This window comes from Lactuca sativa, chromosome 8 (assembly GCF_002870075.4).
Source record: "Lactuca sativa cultivar Salinas chromosome 8, Lsat_Salinas_v11, whole genome shotgun sequence".
Lineage (NCBI taxonomy): Eukaryota > Viridiplantae > Streptophyta > Magnoliopsida > Asterales > Asteraceae > Lactuca > Lactuca sativa.
Window position 1 is genome coordinate 82466885 of NC_056630.2, and position 19673 is coordinate 82486557.

Sequence of the window (19673 nt, forward strand, 5' to 3'; positions counted from 1 at the left end):
AGTGCAAAAAGTTTACGTTGTCCATAATTGTTTAAAGTTGAAACGTTAACTTTTTAATGGGAAAATGACTTTATGGTAATAAAACTATCATTTATGCACACATTTATTTGTTTTTTTTTAATACTATTTACCGTTAAATTTATACTTTTTTTTTTAAGAAATACCATTTTGACAAGTTATTACAAATCTAGTTGGTTTATCTATTCAAAAACACAATTAAACTTGCATTTGTTGTTAAAAAAAACACCATGGAATTTACGTTTTTTTATACGATTTACCATGAAACTTATATTTTCGTACATGATTTACCATGAAACTAACTTTTGAAAATATTTAGTCGCTTTCATCCTTTTCGACCATCATGTATTTTTCAATCATCTTCTTTAGTCAACATAATTCAAAAGAAGAATGAAAAACATTAGTCTTACACCGTTCTATTTTCAAAACACATTGCAAAGTGCTTGGTCTCCTCATTCTCTTCTCCGATGAAAACTCCCTCACACTCTTTACTGCCACCGGCATCCCTATGTTGTCACTCACACATTTCCGTCTCCTTCTACTTTGCAAAAACTACCACACCCCTACACAATGGCGAATGCCTTTAGGGGCTGGGGAGGGGGCATGAACCCCCATGTTTTTTAGACTACTAATACAAAAAAATCAATGAATTAGCTTGTTTTTAAGAATGAAATCGATGTCAGCCCCTCTAATGATTTTGGAAGTAAGGTAACAAGAGTTAAAATGGAATGTAAATCATCCGCTAACAAACTATTGTTTGGTATAATATACTTTATAAAATAAAATATATAGCGACCCTCTTAAAATTAAGAAAAATTAAACAAGTAAACTACATTATTATCCTATAACGATCGGTTATAATCAAAGCGATGAAATAGGACGTATAATAGTAAAAAAGTGGTTAAAGAAGATAGAAAAAGAAAGCATTAAAATATCAAATTAGTGAGATACAGGAAATTAAGGAAGCATTGTCTATTCGTCTTCCCCCCTCGTCGTTGCCATGCCTCGTCAACCATCACCGCCGAGGACACCACTGCGACGTTCTCTCTTTCTATCTTGATTTGGTGGTTAGTTTTATCTGCTTTGGCTTTTGCTTTTAAGACTTACATTCATATACATTTTTAAGACTCACATTCATAAACATAATGTTTATATTTATTACTTTTTGTTGATACTTCTTTGTGTTGTCTTTTCAAAAGTGTTTTTAATAAATTATTTTTTGGAGCTTGCTTCTAGGAATGTCCGTCATTCGACGCGATTTGTGTTTTGTTTGTTATTTAAAAATTGTTTATGCCATGTCTTTTTATTTAAGGATTGTCAAATTCATGGAGTTATATCTTTTAAATATATATACTTTTGCAAGTTTTCAATGTATTTTTTTGTTATTGGAATAAAAGTTTTGAAACAAACAAATAATAACTATTTTATGGTACATATTTTTATTATTCAACTATTAATTCTATAAGAAAAAATTATCGTATGTATAGTTTATCACATTTGAATTTTTTTTCTCGGCCCCTCTCTTTATATCGTTCGTGTTCCGCCCGTACCCCTACATCCATCACTCAATCATTTTGAATCATGCACCACCCGTAACCGCAACCGTAGAATGATGCAACTTTACTGTTGGAGTATGAGATTGAATTTATTGGAGGTTTGAATGTAAGTTTGAATCGATTTTGCTGCATGTTGAAATTGATTTTAAATTAGTTACTTGATGGTAGTGGTGAATGGTGGTGATGGTTGTTTGTTGTGGTAAATGATGATAATGAAAGGTGGCGTTTTGTGGCTGATGGTGGTAGGATTGGATGATGTTAGCCAAAGTAAACAATTACGACATAAATTGATGGTAAATGGTATAGAAAAAGTTAATTATCAATCATATATAAAAAAACAATAACCTGCACCTGGTTTGAGGTAATTTGCGCGTTTAGTTCCTAACTTATTTTTTTTAACTCGGAGGGTCCTTATTGTTTGTTTAGTTACGCGCTTGGTCCCTACTATTTGTTTTTGTTACGCGTTTGGTCCTGTCTTACCTAAAAACACTATTATTTAAATAAGAAAAAATGGTGATGTAGGTAAGGTAATGTGAGGGGGTGGAGTTGGGGGTGTGTTTATTTAAATAAATTAAAAAAAATCAAGGGTAAAATAGTCTTTTTAGGTAAGACAGGGACCAAACGCGTAACAAAAACAAACAATAGGGACCTTTCAAGTTAAAAAAAATAAGTTAGGGATCAAATACGCAAATTACCCTAAACCATAGGGACCATTCGTGCAATTTACTCAAAATTTTAATGATAAATCCTATTAAAAAATGATTAAAATACATAATAATAAAAATTAGTACCCACAAAATTAAACCTGACAATTACGACATGAATACATGAATATGTGTGAATATATCCACGAATAAAAGCACACAAAAATACATCTCGAAAATTGAAAATTGAGAGAAAGCCATTCATTGTGTAATCGTACACAAAACTCATTTTCCCCTTTTCAATTTCAACATTCGATCAGCAAGTTCTCAGGCGGTGGTTCTCGCTTCTCAGTTATCAGTTCTCGTTAAATTTCTCATCTGGTATCGTTTATAATTCGGACTGCACTTTTAAATTCACGGTATGCCGATCTCTTTAAGCAGACTGGGAAGCTCGCTTCCGTTCTCCAGATTCTTTAGGTACTCCGTCGCTCCAACATGTATGTTTTACTCTGTGTCGATCAATTTTTTGTTTTCTTGAATTACTGTTTCTTTATTGCTGTAAATCTGCCTCATTTTGATTCTTACATTCCGAATTGGCGAGGTGTTAATAACTTCGCACACGTTAATTTGGAGGTTTTCGGTCGACCTACTACTTGGGGGATTACATTCATCTTATGTTTTTCAAAGTAGTTTATTAGGGTTTGCTTTCATTTCAATATGCAAAATCTGAATAAGAGTTCTTTGAATTCTGTTGTACTATAATCTGATGCAGTTTTAATGAAACAGATAACAACAGTTATGTATGATTAAATTCGATTGCTGATGTGATGTGGTTTTGAACTCTATTATTACAGGCAGGTTGAGCATGAGATGGAGACTGTGGTCAAAGTACTCCAACCTGGACCTTTAGGGATTATAGAGCACAAGTTTTCTGCTGAGGAGATTGCAAAAGCCAATTCTACTGTTAAAAAAGCAGTAGAGAATTGGAAGAGGAATGCAATCATAGAAAGAAATAGGCCTCTTTTGAAAGATTATATCAATTAAAGACATATCATTTGTTCATATTTTCTGATGCAAAGAATAATAGTAAGCTCTCATCATCCTTTATTCTGCCTGTAGATGATTCTTGCTACCAATGCTCAGTTGTATGTCTTTATTATTATGCTTTCTAATCACTGTTGTTCATTTTTTAAACCGATTGATTGAAAGATTATGTAAGGCCTGAAATGAAATTGACATGGATACATTTTTAAATGTTCTTGATACATATAGCAATTAGGAACACAGTAGAGGGATTTTATAGGCTAACATCTGCCAAAACACCCCCCATAAATAATAGTTTCTGACATTGTAAACAAGACACTGTTACTTCATATAGCAATTACCTTTAACTTTTCAGTAGATGGGCTAGTTTCCCTTTGAGATGGAGTGGCATGATCTCATTTGAACCACCTAACAGTTGTTGCCCTATAAACACAACTGGTACACTTGGCTTACATCCTAGTGCTTTCAGCTCATCTTCGAGTTGCTTCCCATTAGGATGTTCATCTATCTCATAAACCACAGGATTTGACCCAAAGCTATTAATCAAAGTTTTAATGGTGTGACACATGCAACAAGAAGTTTTACTGAATATAACCACAGGCTTTTCAGCAACCACCCTTGTAACCATGGCCATTATCTTCAAGAAAACACTTGACACAAGCCTTAATCACAAGTCACAACTTTATATAAAGAATTAAAAAAAAATGTTTGTTACATCGAATTTGATGAACATGATAGAAAGAATGTGGTTCCGTTGGTTAATGGTGCATTTCTTTTTGTAAAGTTGTGAAAATTTGGAGGAATGTTTATTGGTACACAAGAGAGAATGAGGGGCTGCTACTTTTTCCCATATAGTCATCTATGGGTAAATTGAATGAATGAGTAACTACAGATATCTTTATGGATAAAATGTCGTCTATATATGGACCGAATAAACCATCTACTGAGACTAAATCATCATCTACCATACATTCCTCTCCATAAAAACAAATTCTACAACATTCATCAATATCAACAATATTAATAAATTTAACACGAGGAGTTGGAGGAAAAGAAGGAGGAAAAGAAGGAGAGATATGTAAAGAGTTATTGTCTTAATAAACTAAGCCAAACGTTTTTTTGGGTTAACCTATTAACGTTCAGTTTGACGAGTTAGCTGAAAAGTTAGCTTCTAATTTATAAGCTACTTTTGTGGTTTCACCAAACACTAAATTACAATAAACTAAAAAAAGAAGCTAGTTTATACTATGTTTGGAGCACCGCAATTAGCCGATAAACTAGTTTATATCTCGAACTTTTTTAACTTTCATGTATAGCCAAAAGTTAACCTGCTATTTAAAAAAAAAAACTATTTAAACTAGTTTTTCATGTCCAGCCAAAAACAACTAGTTTTTTAACTAGCATGTAGCTTTTCAGCTAGTACGTCTAGGGGTGTTCATGTGACAGTTCAGTTTTGATAATAATGAAATTGTGAACCATGACTGCAGGACGAGTACCTCATGTGCACTAACAGAAACTGAACCGAATTGAGAAAAACACCGAACTGTATAAAGACGAGTAACCACGGTTCGGTTCATGGATACCCATTAAAATATAAAAATCTAATTCAAAAAAAACATAATAAAGTTCGAATATCACATACATTATAATTGATATAATATATATAATAATAAAATATAACAAGAAAACCTGATGAACCGCTAAATTGGAATTGCGATATGGATTTTTATTTTTGCTATTGGGTGCACGAATCAATGAAAACAATAATATTATATATATATATATATATATATATATATATATATATATATATATATATATATATATATATATATATATATATATATATAAAATTGGAATTGCCATATGGATTTTTGTTTCGGCTATTGGGTTCACGAATCAATGAAAACAATACTCTTGAAATACCTTTTTTTTACTTTATATATATATATATATATATATATATATATATATATATATATATATATATATATATATATATATATATATATATATATATATATATATATATATATATATATATATATGTTTATGTGAGACCACTATATTTTATGAGATGAGGAGACGCAATCCTAGCCACTCATTTTGTAAATAAAAAAACATTTTTAAATTGCAAAATAATTGAAAATTTTTGATTTTTTTAAAAATATTATTTTTTTCATTTATATTTCAAAAAAAAAGTAATAAATTTCTTTTACCGCTTTTTTTGAAATATCTGTGAAATATTCTAATAAAATATTATAATATTTTACATATCTGACAAATCTACTAGAATATTAGAATATTCTAATATTCTAAAAATCACATTAGAATATTTATAGTGTAATATACTATTAGAATATTTCACGTATTTAAAAAAAATGGTAATTTTTATTTATTTTATTTATTATTTTTTTTAGGTAAATAAAATGACGAAAAGAATAACTAAAAAATAATTTTTGGATTTTTCCTTTTATTTTCCATTTTAAAATTATTTTTAGATTGCGTCTCACGGTCTCACAAAATTAACATGGTCTCATATATATATATATATATATATATATATATATATATATATATATATATATATATATATATATATATATATATATATATATATATATATATCAAACGTTTCGGTTTGGGTATCCGTGGATACCTAAATATCAAAACCAAAAACCGACTCGTTGATATCTGGTTTTTCCAGTTTCAGTTTTTTTCGGTTACGGTTTTGGAGTGGCCGGTTCAGCTCGGTTTTTCGGTTTTTTTGCAAACCCCTAAGTACGTCAAACATAAGCCGCTTGCCCTTGGCGTGGTGACCATATCCGATGGTCTTAGAGCTTTTTCATATATTCCCTAAATCTAGTCACTTCATGATCATCGACGACGTACCTTTCTTTTTCTTCATACATGTACAACTATAAAAAATTATTGATACATGATGACATGTAAATGTTTAGGTTAAGTGATGAATCCCTTTTTGGGCATCTTAAAATGTGGAGATCATGTAGCCTTTTATGTTCCCCCATATAAAGATTCCCAACGTTTTAGTTTAGGAAACCCAAAAAGTTGAAGTTTGGCATATGTAGATGCTTATTTCAGCATCATAGCTAAATTATATATGCATAAATTGATTCTTGTTGTTTAAAGCATCATATGGGTGGTTATCAGTTCAGATAAGATTAGAAGTATATTTTGATTAGTTTATCTGATAAACATCCACCTGTTTGCAGCGCATCGAAGATATCCTCCAGAATTCTTACTAATTAAAATAGCAGAGCATTAAAAAGTATATTTAAATATCTTTAAAATCTGTTGTAGATTGGTCCAAGGAAGATAATGTAGATAAAGTACATATATATGTATAACCTAGATAAAAAAAAGTGATGAACTGATGATTTTTGTCAAGTTTCTGTTGACTTCCTTTACAATTATGTTCTCTTGTTTATATTTTATAATAACTTTTCATCTTGAGTTCGAGAGAAAGTTAGGTAACAATTTTATAATTATATCGTACATGCATAGGTTTGTTAAAAAACCTTCAAATGCCAAATTTCTTTAACATATTCGAGTTTCTTCCAAAACATTATATGTTCATCTTGATTGTTACTTATCCTGATGTCTTGTTGGCTCATTAAAATTGGCCAATGTATCCTTATAAATGAGGCATCACAACTTTACTGCGATTCTTGAACATTATTCTTCATCTATTCATCCATAGATTCTACTCGATAACAACTGAATAACTATAGTTTACATCATTCCATGTCAGCAAGCAGAACACGTTTCCAAAATTTTCCCCTTTGACAATTGACATAGTATTTCTCCACTAAACTAAAGAATATATGCTCCTCCTGTGTCGACTTGTTTATAACACAAATCATCGTTTTCAAAAAAATCATCAAACCATACTTTTCCCAATTAAAATATCCAAAAAAACGTATCTTTTTGTTTTTTTTGTTTTGTTTTTTTTTTACAGATTTTCAATGCGTTTAGATTCTCCTTTTCCCCTTAGTGTAAGCCTATATAAGATGCAAAGAAACTTCAAATTTAAACAAGTTAGTGATCTCAATTGAATTGATTGACAGTCTTTAGCATCATAAATGGATAAGGTGAAAGATTTGGCCTCCCAGAAAGCTGCAGTTATTTTCACGAAAAGCTCGTGTTGTATGTGCCATAGTATCAAGACACTATTTTATGATCTTGGTGCAAGTCCTGCGATTCATGAAGTTGATCACGATGCAGATATGGAATGGGCCCTACGGCGGCTTGGTTGTAATCCAACCATCCCTGCAGTGTTTGTAGGTGGTAAATATATAGGTTCAGCAAGAGATGTTATTTCTCTTCATGTTGACGGGTCCCTGAAACAAAAGCTCATTGAAGCACGAGCTATATGGTTCTAGAACTCAATATGTGTACTCATCGAGTGTTTTTACTAGGTTTAATGGTGTGTTAGAATGTTGAAGACGAAGTCTAGGAGCCGTTCTTTTTTGTCGGCTTTGTTGACTGTATTGTATTGGAGTCAAACTCCAAACGAGCTTATTTTCGTTTTTGGTTTTCTATATATAAAATCTCAGTTGTCGTATGACCTTGTGCATTACTACTATCTTTTGTAAATTCTAAGCCAAGTGTTGTGATGCATCCAACTTAATCTGATCGATAAAATTGGTGCAGATTTAAGTCTTTTGGAATGCAAAAAACCAAAATTTTGTCACTTGTTATATTTTATGAGTGGAATCCAAACAAATTAAGAATTGAGAATGAAGTCAATATTTTTTTGTTGTGTAGAAAAAAGAACTTAGCTTTACAATAGTTTGGATTACAATAATAAAACCTAGTCACTTATGGAGAATACATAAACTATCAATAAATATGGGTATATACAAAAGTAACCATGAATAAAAACTGACCAAGTACACTCTAAAACACACACCACCTCCCAAACTAAAGTGGGTAATGTGTGATCCAACTTATGTTTGGAGAAAAGGAATTCAAGACAACTAGGCAAGTGTTCCTTAGTGTAAATATATGCATATTGATCACCAGTAGTAGAGATTGGTAGAGGCCGAACTGTTTTTCCAAGAACATGATGGTTAACAAAGTGACAATCAATTTCAATATGTTTTGTACATTTGTGAAAATCATCATTGTGGTCAATATAAATAGAACTATTGTTATCATACCACACTGTCATATGAAGGGCATGAGGTTACACCATGTTGGCTAAGAGCTACCATAGCCAAACTAATACTTGAGTTGTATATGTTAGATTGTGATATTCTACTTATGTATTGCTCGAGCTGTCAGAGATTGTTTCTTACTCCTTTAGGATATGAGAGTATGGCATGAAAGAAATAGTAATCACCAGTAAACCTTATGTCAATCAAGTCACTGTCCCGGTCCGTATCTAAGAATAATTCATAATCAAAGACAAGTCAGACAAAATTTAAAGTTGATGAAACATAATACTCTTAAGGAATGAAAAAAATATGGTGGACAACTTCAAAATGACCAAAATAAGAAGTAACACTAATAACTATGAGAATTACATAAGTAAGAAATTGATGTGTCACTGTGATATAAACCAACAAACCAACCAACTATTGTAAGCAGTAAGATCACTAATAGGGGTACTGCACTTAGAAACTAAGTGGTTATTGGGCTCAAGAGGCATAGAGGCTACATTGTGTGCATGTCATTTGACATTTACGTTACTCCCTCGATTACTATTTATCATGTATCACTTAACTTTTGGTCTTTTGGATATCATGATATTTGGTCCTCTAGTCCTCCTGGTCTCAAACTTCATAACTTAACAAGACCCCGCCACTACAAGAAAATGAGTATTAGTGGCGAGAAAAATTGTCGCTAAAACTAAGATTTGTCGCCGTTAAAGGTAATAGGGGCGACATGTCGCTGCTAAAGAGTCGTTGGTACTGCCTAGTCGCTATTGCTCAACGTCGCTGCTAAAGCTACCTGTTGACGCTAATAATTACGTCGTCTGTAATAACGTCGGTAATAGGTTGTCGCCGGTAATAAATGTGTATCAATGGTAATAGTCATTTTCATTTTTTTAATTTTGCCCTTTTTGGGTGTAGAAAAACCAATACGTAAAGACATTAATCTTCGAAAACACGAAAAAAATTATATACAGAAAAAATTACATAAAAACATCCAATTAAGTACCAAAGTGTTATAATTCCATACAAATACATAAATAAACAACAAACATGTTATAAAGTTATGTCATAATAATTCTAACAAAATACAAACTAATCCGATGAACCATCTTTGCTCTCCTCGTTTCCTCCTTGATCATCACTTGGTGGTTTCCCCAAATGAAAAAACACATAAAGTTCCTCCCTATACGACGGGTCGTTGAGAATTGCATGAATATTTTCCAACTACATAATAAATAACAACATATATAAACTTATAAGTTAAACCATCACCATAAACAAAAACTATCAAAGTACATTGCTATTTTTTGCACTTAAATACAAGAAATAGTAAAAGTACATTGCTATCTCTTGCATTTGGGACCTATATATATTCACACATATTAGACTTTGAAGTTAAAGAAATAGTAACTTACCTTCTACTTATTTTGTGCTAAAGAACCTTAAATACAATAAATACCAACGCACATTGCTATTGCTTGCACTTGAGACAAAATACTAATTACCAAAGCTTTTAACAAGTGATCATCACAAACAAAATTACCAAATCAACATGCATTTATTGATCATTATATATATATATATATATATATATATATTAATGCAACACATGTCCCATGTATGAGTTAATTTCTAAATATTAAACTTTTATTTTGGTCGCAATGATATGACAATATTTTATGATCGCATGACCCACCATGGCGTGGCTATAGGTGCCACATTGTGACAACTGTTTTTGGAGAAAACCCCAATCCTTTGGCTTTTAGCCCTATTTAAAGGAAATTATGGCTAGGTTATTGTGATCATTCAACCTCCATCATCCTCTCAAGCTCAGAAACCCTAACCCTAGCCTTCATTGCCTTCTTAAACTGTTTTGGTACTTTTGGTGATATTTGAAGGAGAAGGAAGCCTTTGGTGTGGTGATTCACATTGCAAGCATCATCTACATCTTCTAGCATATCTTATGGACCTTGGTGAGTGTCCAAGACTTAACATTTTCCTTGCTAAGTTGCTAGATCTTTAGATTTTGTCCTTTTTCTCCATATCTTGATGGGTTTGGGTGGTGAGATCTCATAAAGTTTGCAACTTTATGAATCTCCAAGCCATTTGGAGTATTTGGTGTTTTGGATTTGAAGTAGGAATGATTTTTGGTGTCATGCATGGAATCTCGATCATTAACCCTTGTTTTGACCTAATAGGAGTTCAAGACATGCATTGGACATATATGTCTAAAAAACATGATTTTTTTGATGGGTTTTATAGATTATAATAACTATGTGCTTATGGAATTTTAATTAACATTTAAGGGCACATGCAACCTAAATGATCTATGTCTTTAACACTTTGAATGTAAGATGCCATGAACAAAAAAATAGTTAAAACCCTAATGACTTCCTAGCATAATCAAATTACAAGAATTAAGGTTACATACCTTTGATTTTTGATGTAGTAAACAAATCACTTCAAACTCCTTATAGAAAACCTTCGAAAGCAAGCACCAAAAATCTTGTGTCTTTAATGGCTCACACCCAAAACACTAGAAACCCTAGAATGAAGAATTTTTGTTCATATGCTTATTAGAAGGAGATATACAAAAATTTTAGCCCAAAGGGGTTTTTATATAGCTATTAGATATCCATAAGAAACCCTAGATAGTGACAACCCATAAATAGCTAATTATCTAGTTTCCTAATTATCCATTTGGAGCATTCTAGATTACCCTAATAGGGTATCAAAACCGTCCAAGCATGGAGGTTTCTAGAATCTCTCTCTTGCTCAACTATTGAATAATTACAAAGTAACCCATGTATAATTAATTAATTCCAAGTGACCCCAAATTAATTTTAATCAATTATTAGTTAATTCTAATTGATTTGCAACCAATTATTCAACTATTGATCTCATGTTAATTTATTAATAATAAATTTACATATCAATTATCTATTTCCAACTAATATATTAATCACATAACATATTAACAAATCATTTTATCTATCATTCTCCTAATATCATTTCTAGATATTTCTTGTTATGAGGGCAACCCAAAAGGATTTTGCTAATTATTCAAGATTATACTAATTTAGTTATTGTCTTAGACACCCAATCTAACATTTTTATGTTAATATTGGTGTTAGGAACCCTTTTGGAATTGTTGGAGAAGAAACCTTCAAGATTAAGTGCTTAATGATTTAGCCATGTTATGTTTTTGCCCTTTTTGGATTTAGGAGTTGAGATCTTGATCTCTTGGAGAGTCTTACGGGATAAAGTTGGAAACTTTATCCATTTAGACCATAGAATGGACTAAATATGAGCTTTGGAGCCCTTAGAATTGAAGAAAATCACTTAACCCATTAAGCTGTTAGGAACCCAGTGACCACGTTGTGGCCTTAGGTCGCCACGACATGGCGACTAGGCAAGATGTCGTTTGTTTTTTCGTTTCTTTGCCACAAGTGGCCAAGGATGGCCGCGACGTGACAAACAAATGGAGCTTGACTTTTGACCATTGACCGTTGACTTTGACCACGTTTGACCTTAGGTCATCCTCGATAGTTATTTGACCTATGATTTTGCGATACTCTGATTTACGATTATGACTTTTGGAGACTATGTTTTGTATGATTTATGGATTTCGATATGGTTTTAAAAATGAAAATTTTGTCAAGATTTTGGGATGTTACAATATATATATATATATATATATATATATATATATATGTATATATATATATATATATATAATTTCAAAGAAGAAGAAAGAAGAGAAAGTTAGTACACAAAGTGTCTTGTTTTACCTTGATGGTTGTAACTATGGTGGTGGTTGCGATGACTGTGCAATTGGCGGGATAGTAGAAGTTTTTCGGTCGATGCATCTGAAATGGCCACGTCGAGAACCTGATACTTCTCTAAAATAACTGTTTGTTCAGCAGGTATTAAAGAAATTTGTCGCCAAAAAACCTCACGTCGCCAGAAATAGCTTGTGGGTCGCTGGTGTTGCGTGGTGATTGTCATCGGTGGTGGTATTCAGCCTCAATCAGATTAATTTATGTCGGAATCCTCAGTAGAAGTAGGTAGTCGGCGAGAGGAAGCTGACATGAAAAAGGATGTATAAAAGAAAGAAGACAGACGTGAAAAGGGGTTATTTGCTTCGACTATTAGCGGCGAATCTTAGGTTAATAGTGGTGACAAAAGGTAATTAAGGTGACAAGCATCAAGGGAAGAAAACCATGTATTCTTTTCGACTATTATCGGCGGTTATTATCACTGCCAAAGGTGTCGCCTCTATTGGTTTTAAGGGAAACGGAGACCCCGCCACTCGATTAGAGTATCAATCGGATGGTTGGGGTTAATGGGTTCAAATAGATTTGGTACCCAAAGCATTATCGACGATATAGAATTTTAGCGGCGACTCAAGCTTGAGTCGCCGCTAAAAGTCTTTGTCACCGCTAAAGGGTTTGCCGACAATCACATGATTTCTTTTAGTGCGCTTAGAGGTTGGTTAAAAAGTGTAATTTCAATCTTGAAGAAACCTGGAAACATCGAAAGATGCAACTTCAAGCAATCGAAGAGTTGAGAAACGAGTCTTATGAAAAAGCAAGTATCTACAAAGAAAATACAAAGGCATTTCATTACAAGCAAATCACTCGAAAGCATTTTATTCCGGGTCAAAAAGTCCTTCTTTATCATTCACGCTTAAGGTTATTTCCAAGAAAATTATGATCTCAATGGCATAAACCTTTTATTGTTGTAAAAGTATTTGATCATGGTGTGGTTGAAATCAAAAGTTTAGAAGCGAATCAAATCTTGAAAGTTAATACACCGTTTGAAACCATTATGTGAAGGATTTGACACGGGAGAATTCGACAATCTAACATTGGAAACCTCAGTATATGAAGATTGAAGGAAACGAGACCATGTCTTGGAAAAGATGTTAAATAAATGCATTGTGAATAAATAACTTCCACTTGAAGTTTAGATGTCTCTAGGCTTGAAATTGGTTAAAAATAAGTATCTTACGGTTTAGCAATGACCTTGGTGACGTTTGGAAGAAAATTGGGGTTTATGGAGGGAAAAAGAATGCAAAATATCAAAAATCAACAAGTTGCGCAGCCAGGGTGCTGACACGCATAGATTTGAACGACCCAACCATCACCCAAGCAAAACTGAGCTCAAATTGTTCCAAAAACGAGTTATTTTTGATGTCCGCACAATATAGATGCTCCACTCGTGCAGGTTTTGCGAGAGTGGACCCTCACCCACTTATATCTGCTAGGGTACTCTCGTAAACTTGTGCAGCCAGCTCCCCCACCCTCGTAGGTTTGCGTGGCCATCTTTCCCACCCTCGCAACCGTCTTTGGCCAAGACTTGATGCTTCCATTTCTTATGCGACCTGGTGAAGTCTGACTTGTGTGCCATTCGACCCAGCGACTTGACCCAAACCCGGTGAAACCCTTCCGTCCTTGCGGGCCTCCACCGCCTTGATCTTGGTACGATCCTTCCTTAATCTTATGCTAAGCATTGAGGACAATGCTTTATTTTAAGCTTGCGGTGATTAAAGAGGTATTCTTATTTCTTTATTTTTGTTTGCATTTAGGATGTATTTAGTTGCATTTAGAGTAATTCATTTGGGACATTCATAAAAATTGCATAAAAAATTCAAATTTTTTTGCATATTTTGTTTCTTTCTTTTCAAATTTCATACTTTTTAGTTGCATTATAGCTTAGGTCTTCACGCATTTTTGTTCTCTCTTGTCTTCTCATCCCTATAGGTACTATATCACCGAGTCATAAGTATTGAATCATAGATTGGTCCCGAGTCTTGATATGGAATTCCTTATATTGGATAAATCATAAATGCGACACACTTTGAGCCTCATAGACCACTTTGGGTTGTTTGTGTAAGGGTCAGATGCAGGTAGCTTGATTGGGTCTAGATATAGATGGAAATGGTTAGTTAGGACGATGTGTACAAGAAAAGATGTAACATCCCTAAAATCATGACCCAAAATTTTCATTTTTGATATAACAAGTCATAAAACAATTTAAAGGAAACATCATCAAGTTATTTCATTTCATCAAAGCCAAAGATCATATGTCTCAAAAGCATGTCACAGTATACTAACAAAATTCAGCGTACAATCCTAAGAACATCATAGTGCGGAAAATAATGGTATGATGTGCTGCTACCGTGCCGACTCCTTTCCATTCGAAGAAGAAGGACCTGAAACAAAAACTGTAAACCGTAAGCACAAAGATAAGTGAGTTCCCCCATCATACCACATACCATAACACATAATTCCCATCCCTCGGTATTCAACCAGTATCTGACTGGCATAACTAGAAGTTGGGCTCCCCTTCGGCTCCTTTCAACTGGTAACCGGGAGCTGGCCACCCCTTCAGTATCTTTCAACCGGTAACCGGGAGCTGACCTCCCCTTCGGTATCTTTCAACTGGTAACCAGTGACTATTTCACCCCTACCACTACCATATAATAACATCACAACAACATACTGCTAGGCATGCATGGGTACTGTCTACCACCTCGGTATCTTTCAATCAGTATCCGGAGACTATTTCACCCATACTACTACTAACACATATATCATGGCATCCTAGCACATAAAGCATATCAGATAGTGGCATACCAGACAATTATCACAAATAAAATCATCTAACAAACAACTCCTACTAGTGGATCCACATTGTGTCCTTAGACCCACTTCTACCGGAAGGTAACTCACCTTAATATCGTGATGTAACCGAACTGTCCTTGGTGTTGGGATCAACTCTCAAATTCCTACACATAACATCTCTTTTAATTACTCTTTCAAACATATATAACCCCTTTAAGGGTCATTTCTGGATAATGGTCAAAGTTAAAGTCAAAGTCAACATCCTGGTTGACTCAACTCACCGAGTTGGTCCATCACTCGTCGAGTTCCATAATTCAGAGAATCTTGAATCTGCGATCTAACTCATCGAGTTTCTCCTTATAACATAATCAAGACTTTCCATTTGAACTCATCTAGTCCTTCCTTGGACTTGTTGAGTTCTCCTTCATACAGGTCGGGACATTTTTCCATTGACTCACCGAGTTCATTCTTAGACTTGTCGAGTTTGTGACCTTCAAGTCCATAAACACATCTAACTGGCTAAATCATCTTCTAGACTCAAAAAATTTGCTAAGTAACAGAAAAGGTTGGGGAACCACGACCCAACTTGCCGAGTCCTAAGAATGACTCGTCAAGTCCCCCATGATCCAAATCTATCCAGTCGATTTCAGTCGAGCTTAATGCATCCAAAATATACATCTGGCCTCCTAGGGTCGATATAACACGTAAAGTTTCAAACTTTACGTTCATGCATGGGCTATTTAGCTCAAAAAGCCCTAAAATGGGGCTCACAAGTTGCATGGAATTCCCATGGCCATAAAGTTGGCATCTTTATGCCATGGAGTCCTTCAAAGGTTCCAGATCTGAACTCAATACCCCAAGACATGCTTGCATCCATGAATGGTTCCAAAATGGCTCTTTAAGGCCCTAAACTACCCCATAAAGGGATCTAACAAATTAATAGTCAAGGTATAAATTTTATACCTCTAATGAGCTGGAAATGGAGCACAAACTCTGAATCTACTTGCTTCCACTAGAACCCCCAAGCTTCCTTTTCCTTCTCAAGCTTCGAAACCACTAAAAACACACAAAAATGGCTCAAGAGCACTCAAAATGGGTTAAGCTTTTGAGTTAAGGTTCTCTAGACTAAGGGAGGCGATGAGGGAGGCCACAAAGGGAGTGTTAAGGCCTTTAAATAGAGTACAAACCCTGAAAATTAGGGTTTCACTCTTGCAGCCCTACTCGTCGATTCGAGGCCTCTCGACTCGTCGAGTAGACTTCAAGTCCCGCGTCCATTCATGCGATCCTACTCAACGAGTCTGGGGCCTTCGACTCATTGAGTCCCTTTGCAAAAAATGAATAATTCTTTATTAAAATACATACTAGGAACCAAACGTTACAAAAGATTAGCCTGATAAGGTATTTGAAGACATTGAAGATTTGCATCTTGGTTTTGGGGGGAATACCCCTTAGTACCCTCGAGTCTCGCCCGAGCCTTGATTAGTTAGATTCCTAGCACCTTTTTGAAGATAGGCAAATTTTTCTAAGGGTTTAGATTAGATATTTAGATAGGATTTGTTCATCACATCATATTGATGAACTTTGAGGCGGGTCTCCCAATTCATATTTTTGGGACCAAGTTTTTTCGGTAACACCAATTTCTTTAGTCATATCCCACCCTTTTTAGTAGATATTGGCACATTGTGAATGATCATTAGGTGTTAATGTTAGCCTCTACCTATTACTACTTTTCACATCATTGGAGTCTTATGTTATATGGTGAAATTCCTTAGACCTTCCAAGAAGAAAGACAAGAAGAAGACAAACAATAAAATGAAGAAAATTAGAAAATCAAAGACAAATAGAGACAATAAAAGAAGATTTAGGAAATGAAACAAAGAAAAAGTGAAAGAAAAGAAGCAACACAAAAAGAAGAATCCAAGTTCAAGCATTCTCTCCTTAAAAAAGAGGAGAGAAATAAGATGATAGAAGATTGAGCAGCAAAGAGACTGAAGAGCAAATAACAGAAGTTCAAGAATGAAGATTTAGGTTGAGTAGATTTTTATTTTATTTTATTATTATTATTTGATTTTGGTGAGAAAAGGCAATGAAGGTGGGATGGTAGAATGTAAAGGATAGTAGAAGGGAGAAACCCCCAAAACCGGATGTTTTGCCCGGAGGTTGTGCTGTAAAACCCTATTTCGTTATGATACACTTAGCCTGACCAATGTAGGAACCGTCGTGTATGAAAAGGCACCTTTCCTCCATGCATTTTGGTCTGCATTGTTTTATAGTGCCTCCACTGGTCGCATCCCCCTCTTTCCTTTGTCTTGTATACTCTAGTGGCTGCAACCTTCAAACGGGGTCTATTCCACCTTCAAGTAGTTTGAATATATGATTTATGGCTCTAAACTGGGGAACATTTGGAAGATACATAGGGTCCATGTAAGACTGATTTTGACCATATTAGCTGGTGTTGACCAAGTTCTATGGTATCTTTCTTTTTCCTTTTTAACTTAGCTCGTCCCGAGCTCATATTAGTCTTGTTCTTACTTGAAGACAAGTAAGGTTTGAGCTTGGGGTGATTTGATATTTTATTTTATTCCCTACTTTTTTATATTTTATTTTAGAATTTTTAGCCTTTTTTTATTAGTATTGCATTGTATATTCTATCTCATTCTTTATCTTGGATTGTATCAGGTACTTTCTATTTTGCATGAGGTGTTTTGTAGGCTTTTGGAGTCTCGATCCAGTTGCGGTTTAGCTTGGAGATGGGCTTGGCGGGCTTTCGAAGGCTCATTGGGCTTTCCATATCCATCAAAAAAGAATTGGGATTATAATGTTGAAAACTTGGATGAAGTGGGCTTATGAAGATGGGTCATGAACTCTTGTTATTGGGCATGGACTATCCATTTGAATCCTGAAGATGATTGGCCAGATTTGAATCATGTGAGGTGTGAGGGGACCAAACGAATCTTGAGTTGTGGAAAAAAAAGTCAATAGTGGTTCAACACTATTTGTGAGGGTGGAGGTCTCAGTCACACAAACTGGCGAGGGTACCGGCGCAAGTGCACACTTTGGGAATTTTGGTCATCATTTACCTTGGGGGATTAGTTTTGGCAATCACACTTCGATTTTCCACCATTGGAGCACCTTGGTGGCCATTTTTGAGAGCTTGATCTACATTGTTCTCATCCTTCTAGTAATTTTTAGTTTCTTGATGTAAAAACACTTTTATGATTGTTATCTTGTTGTCATGAGTGGCTAATCTCTTTATTTTGGATGACTTGGACTAAAACCCTTGGATATTTGTGGGTTTTAAATGATTCATTCTTGATTGTCATTTATCTTATGTTAATGATACTAGTTAATAATTTATATGCTTGTTTAATACTTTGATCATGAGCTTGGTATTTGAATGAGAAATTGTTGGTTTATTTCTTTGGTTTGGCACTGAATCATTGAATTTGCTTAGAACAAGGGCTTTATGATGGTAGAAATAATATCTAGCATATGGATCATGACTCCTTTATGGTTATGTAAGCATTGACATCCTCCAAGAATTGGGGATTCCTTCATTCTTAAGGATAATCAATTTTCTTAGGTTCCACTGCTTCAATTGAATCCTTGAATTTGATTAAGAAGGTGTATTGTGTGCTTCCCCAACCTCCATACTACCTTTGAGGAATCTTGGCATATCATGCTTCATGATTGCTATAACCAATTTGGGATGAATGATAAGCTTGCATATTGAATCCCAATGATAAACACACAAATGTCCATTGTGTTAAATTGCCTTGATTGACCAACTCCAATATTTGAGCATCTCACCATCTTGATTAATTGCAATCCTTTTAGTTATTCAAGTGCTTTCGTTTTCAAGCAATCACACCCCCTTTTAGTTTAATTGTAGGTAGCTAGTTTTATTACACTAGTTTATTGGATTGCATTGGTGATTCAATACAACCATTTCCATGAGGATCAATACCCCTTTTTTCCATGATATTATGTTTTATTTGCAAACAAAATGGTGTAATTTTCTGGGTGTACTTGACATCCCAACAGTTGATATCCTTGATTCTACTAAGCTTGGGAATATAATCATCTAGGAACTCAAACACCAACATGCATTCATCTTGTGAATATCCTCTCCTTGGATTACATTATGAATCCATTTGAATGTAAGCTTGTAACCTCCCCACACAAACTATTAATTATTGTAACCGTCTTGACCAAAGGGTAACGAATGATAATAACAACAAATCTTGGACCGGTTCATCAAATTAAATGTAGACCGATACCAACCTAGCTAGTGTCGACATAAATTAATTTACATGACACCAATATGTATTCTTTCCTATTTGTATTCATCAACTGTCAAAATTAAAAAAAAAGCCTTATTTGCGGCAAATGTTTTTTAGTGCATATTGGACATACCTTGCTTAGTCAAAATGATAATTTCTAGTTGATGATATTATGCACAACATTTTTCGCCAATGAAAATCGAAGTATGCCAAGGGTATGCCAATCCAACAACACTTAATCCTCAAGTCTCATAACATCGAATTTATGCTTGGACAAGTGTTTGTGGAATTTCTTTCTGTACATGTAGTATTTAACTGC

The 19673-nt window shown here is 34.2% G+C and overlaps 3 protein-coding genes across 3 annotated transcripts; 2 read left to right on the plus strand and 1 right to left on the minus strand.

Annotated features, from left to right (window-relative positions):
* Positions 1-2426: 2426 nt before the first annotated feature.
* On the plus strand, positions 2427-3464 carry LOC111896142 (uncharacterized). Its single transcript, XM_023892161.3, has 2 exons — positions 2427-2695; positions 3073-3464. Exons 1-2 carry the CDS (start codon positions 2640-2642, stop codon positions 3260-3262), a joined length of 246 nt encoding a protein of 81 aa, XP_023747929.1. The 5' UTR covers positions 2427-2639; the 3' UTR covers positions 3263-3464.
* Positions 3071-4076, minus strand: LOC111896140 (monothiol glutaredoxin-S2). Its single transcript, XM_023892160.3, has one exon. The coding sequence runs from the start codon at positions 3894-3896 to the stop codon at positions 3606-3608; it is 291 nt and encodes a 96-aa protein (XP_023747928.1). The 5' UTR covers positions 3897-4076; the 3' UTR covers positions 3071-3605.
* Positions 4077-7204: 3128 nt separating this feature from the next.
* Positions 7205-7847, plus strand: LOC111896139 (glutaredoxin-C11). The gene has a single exon (XM_023892159.3). The coding sequence runs from the start codon at positions 7366-7368 to the stop codon at positions 7663-7665; it is 300 nt and encodes a 99-aa protein (XP_023747927.1). The 5' UTR covers positions 7205-7365; the 3' UTR covers positions 7666-7847.
* The last annotated feature ends 11826 nt before the right edge of the window (positions 7848-19673 follow it).

Coding starts and splice junctions, on each gene's coding strand:
- LOC111896142 (XM_023892161.3), top strand. CDS start 2,640: ATGCCGATCTCTTTAAGCAGACTGGGAAGCTCGCTTCCGTTCTCCAGA. Junction 2,696..3,072: donor CCGTTCTCCAGATTCTTTAG/GTACTCCGTCGC, acceptor CTATTATTACAG/GCAGGTTGAGCATGAGATGG.
- LOC111896140 (XM_023892160.3), bottom strand. CDS start 3,896: ATGGCCATGGTTACAAGGGTGGTTGCTGAAAAGCCTGTGGTTATATTC.
- LOC111896139 (XM_023892159.3), top strand. CDS start 7,366: ATGGATAAGGTGAAAGATTTGGCCTCCCAGAAAGCTGCAGTTATTTTC.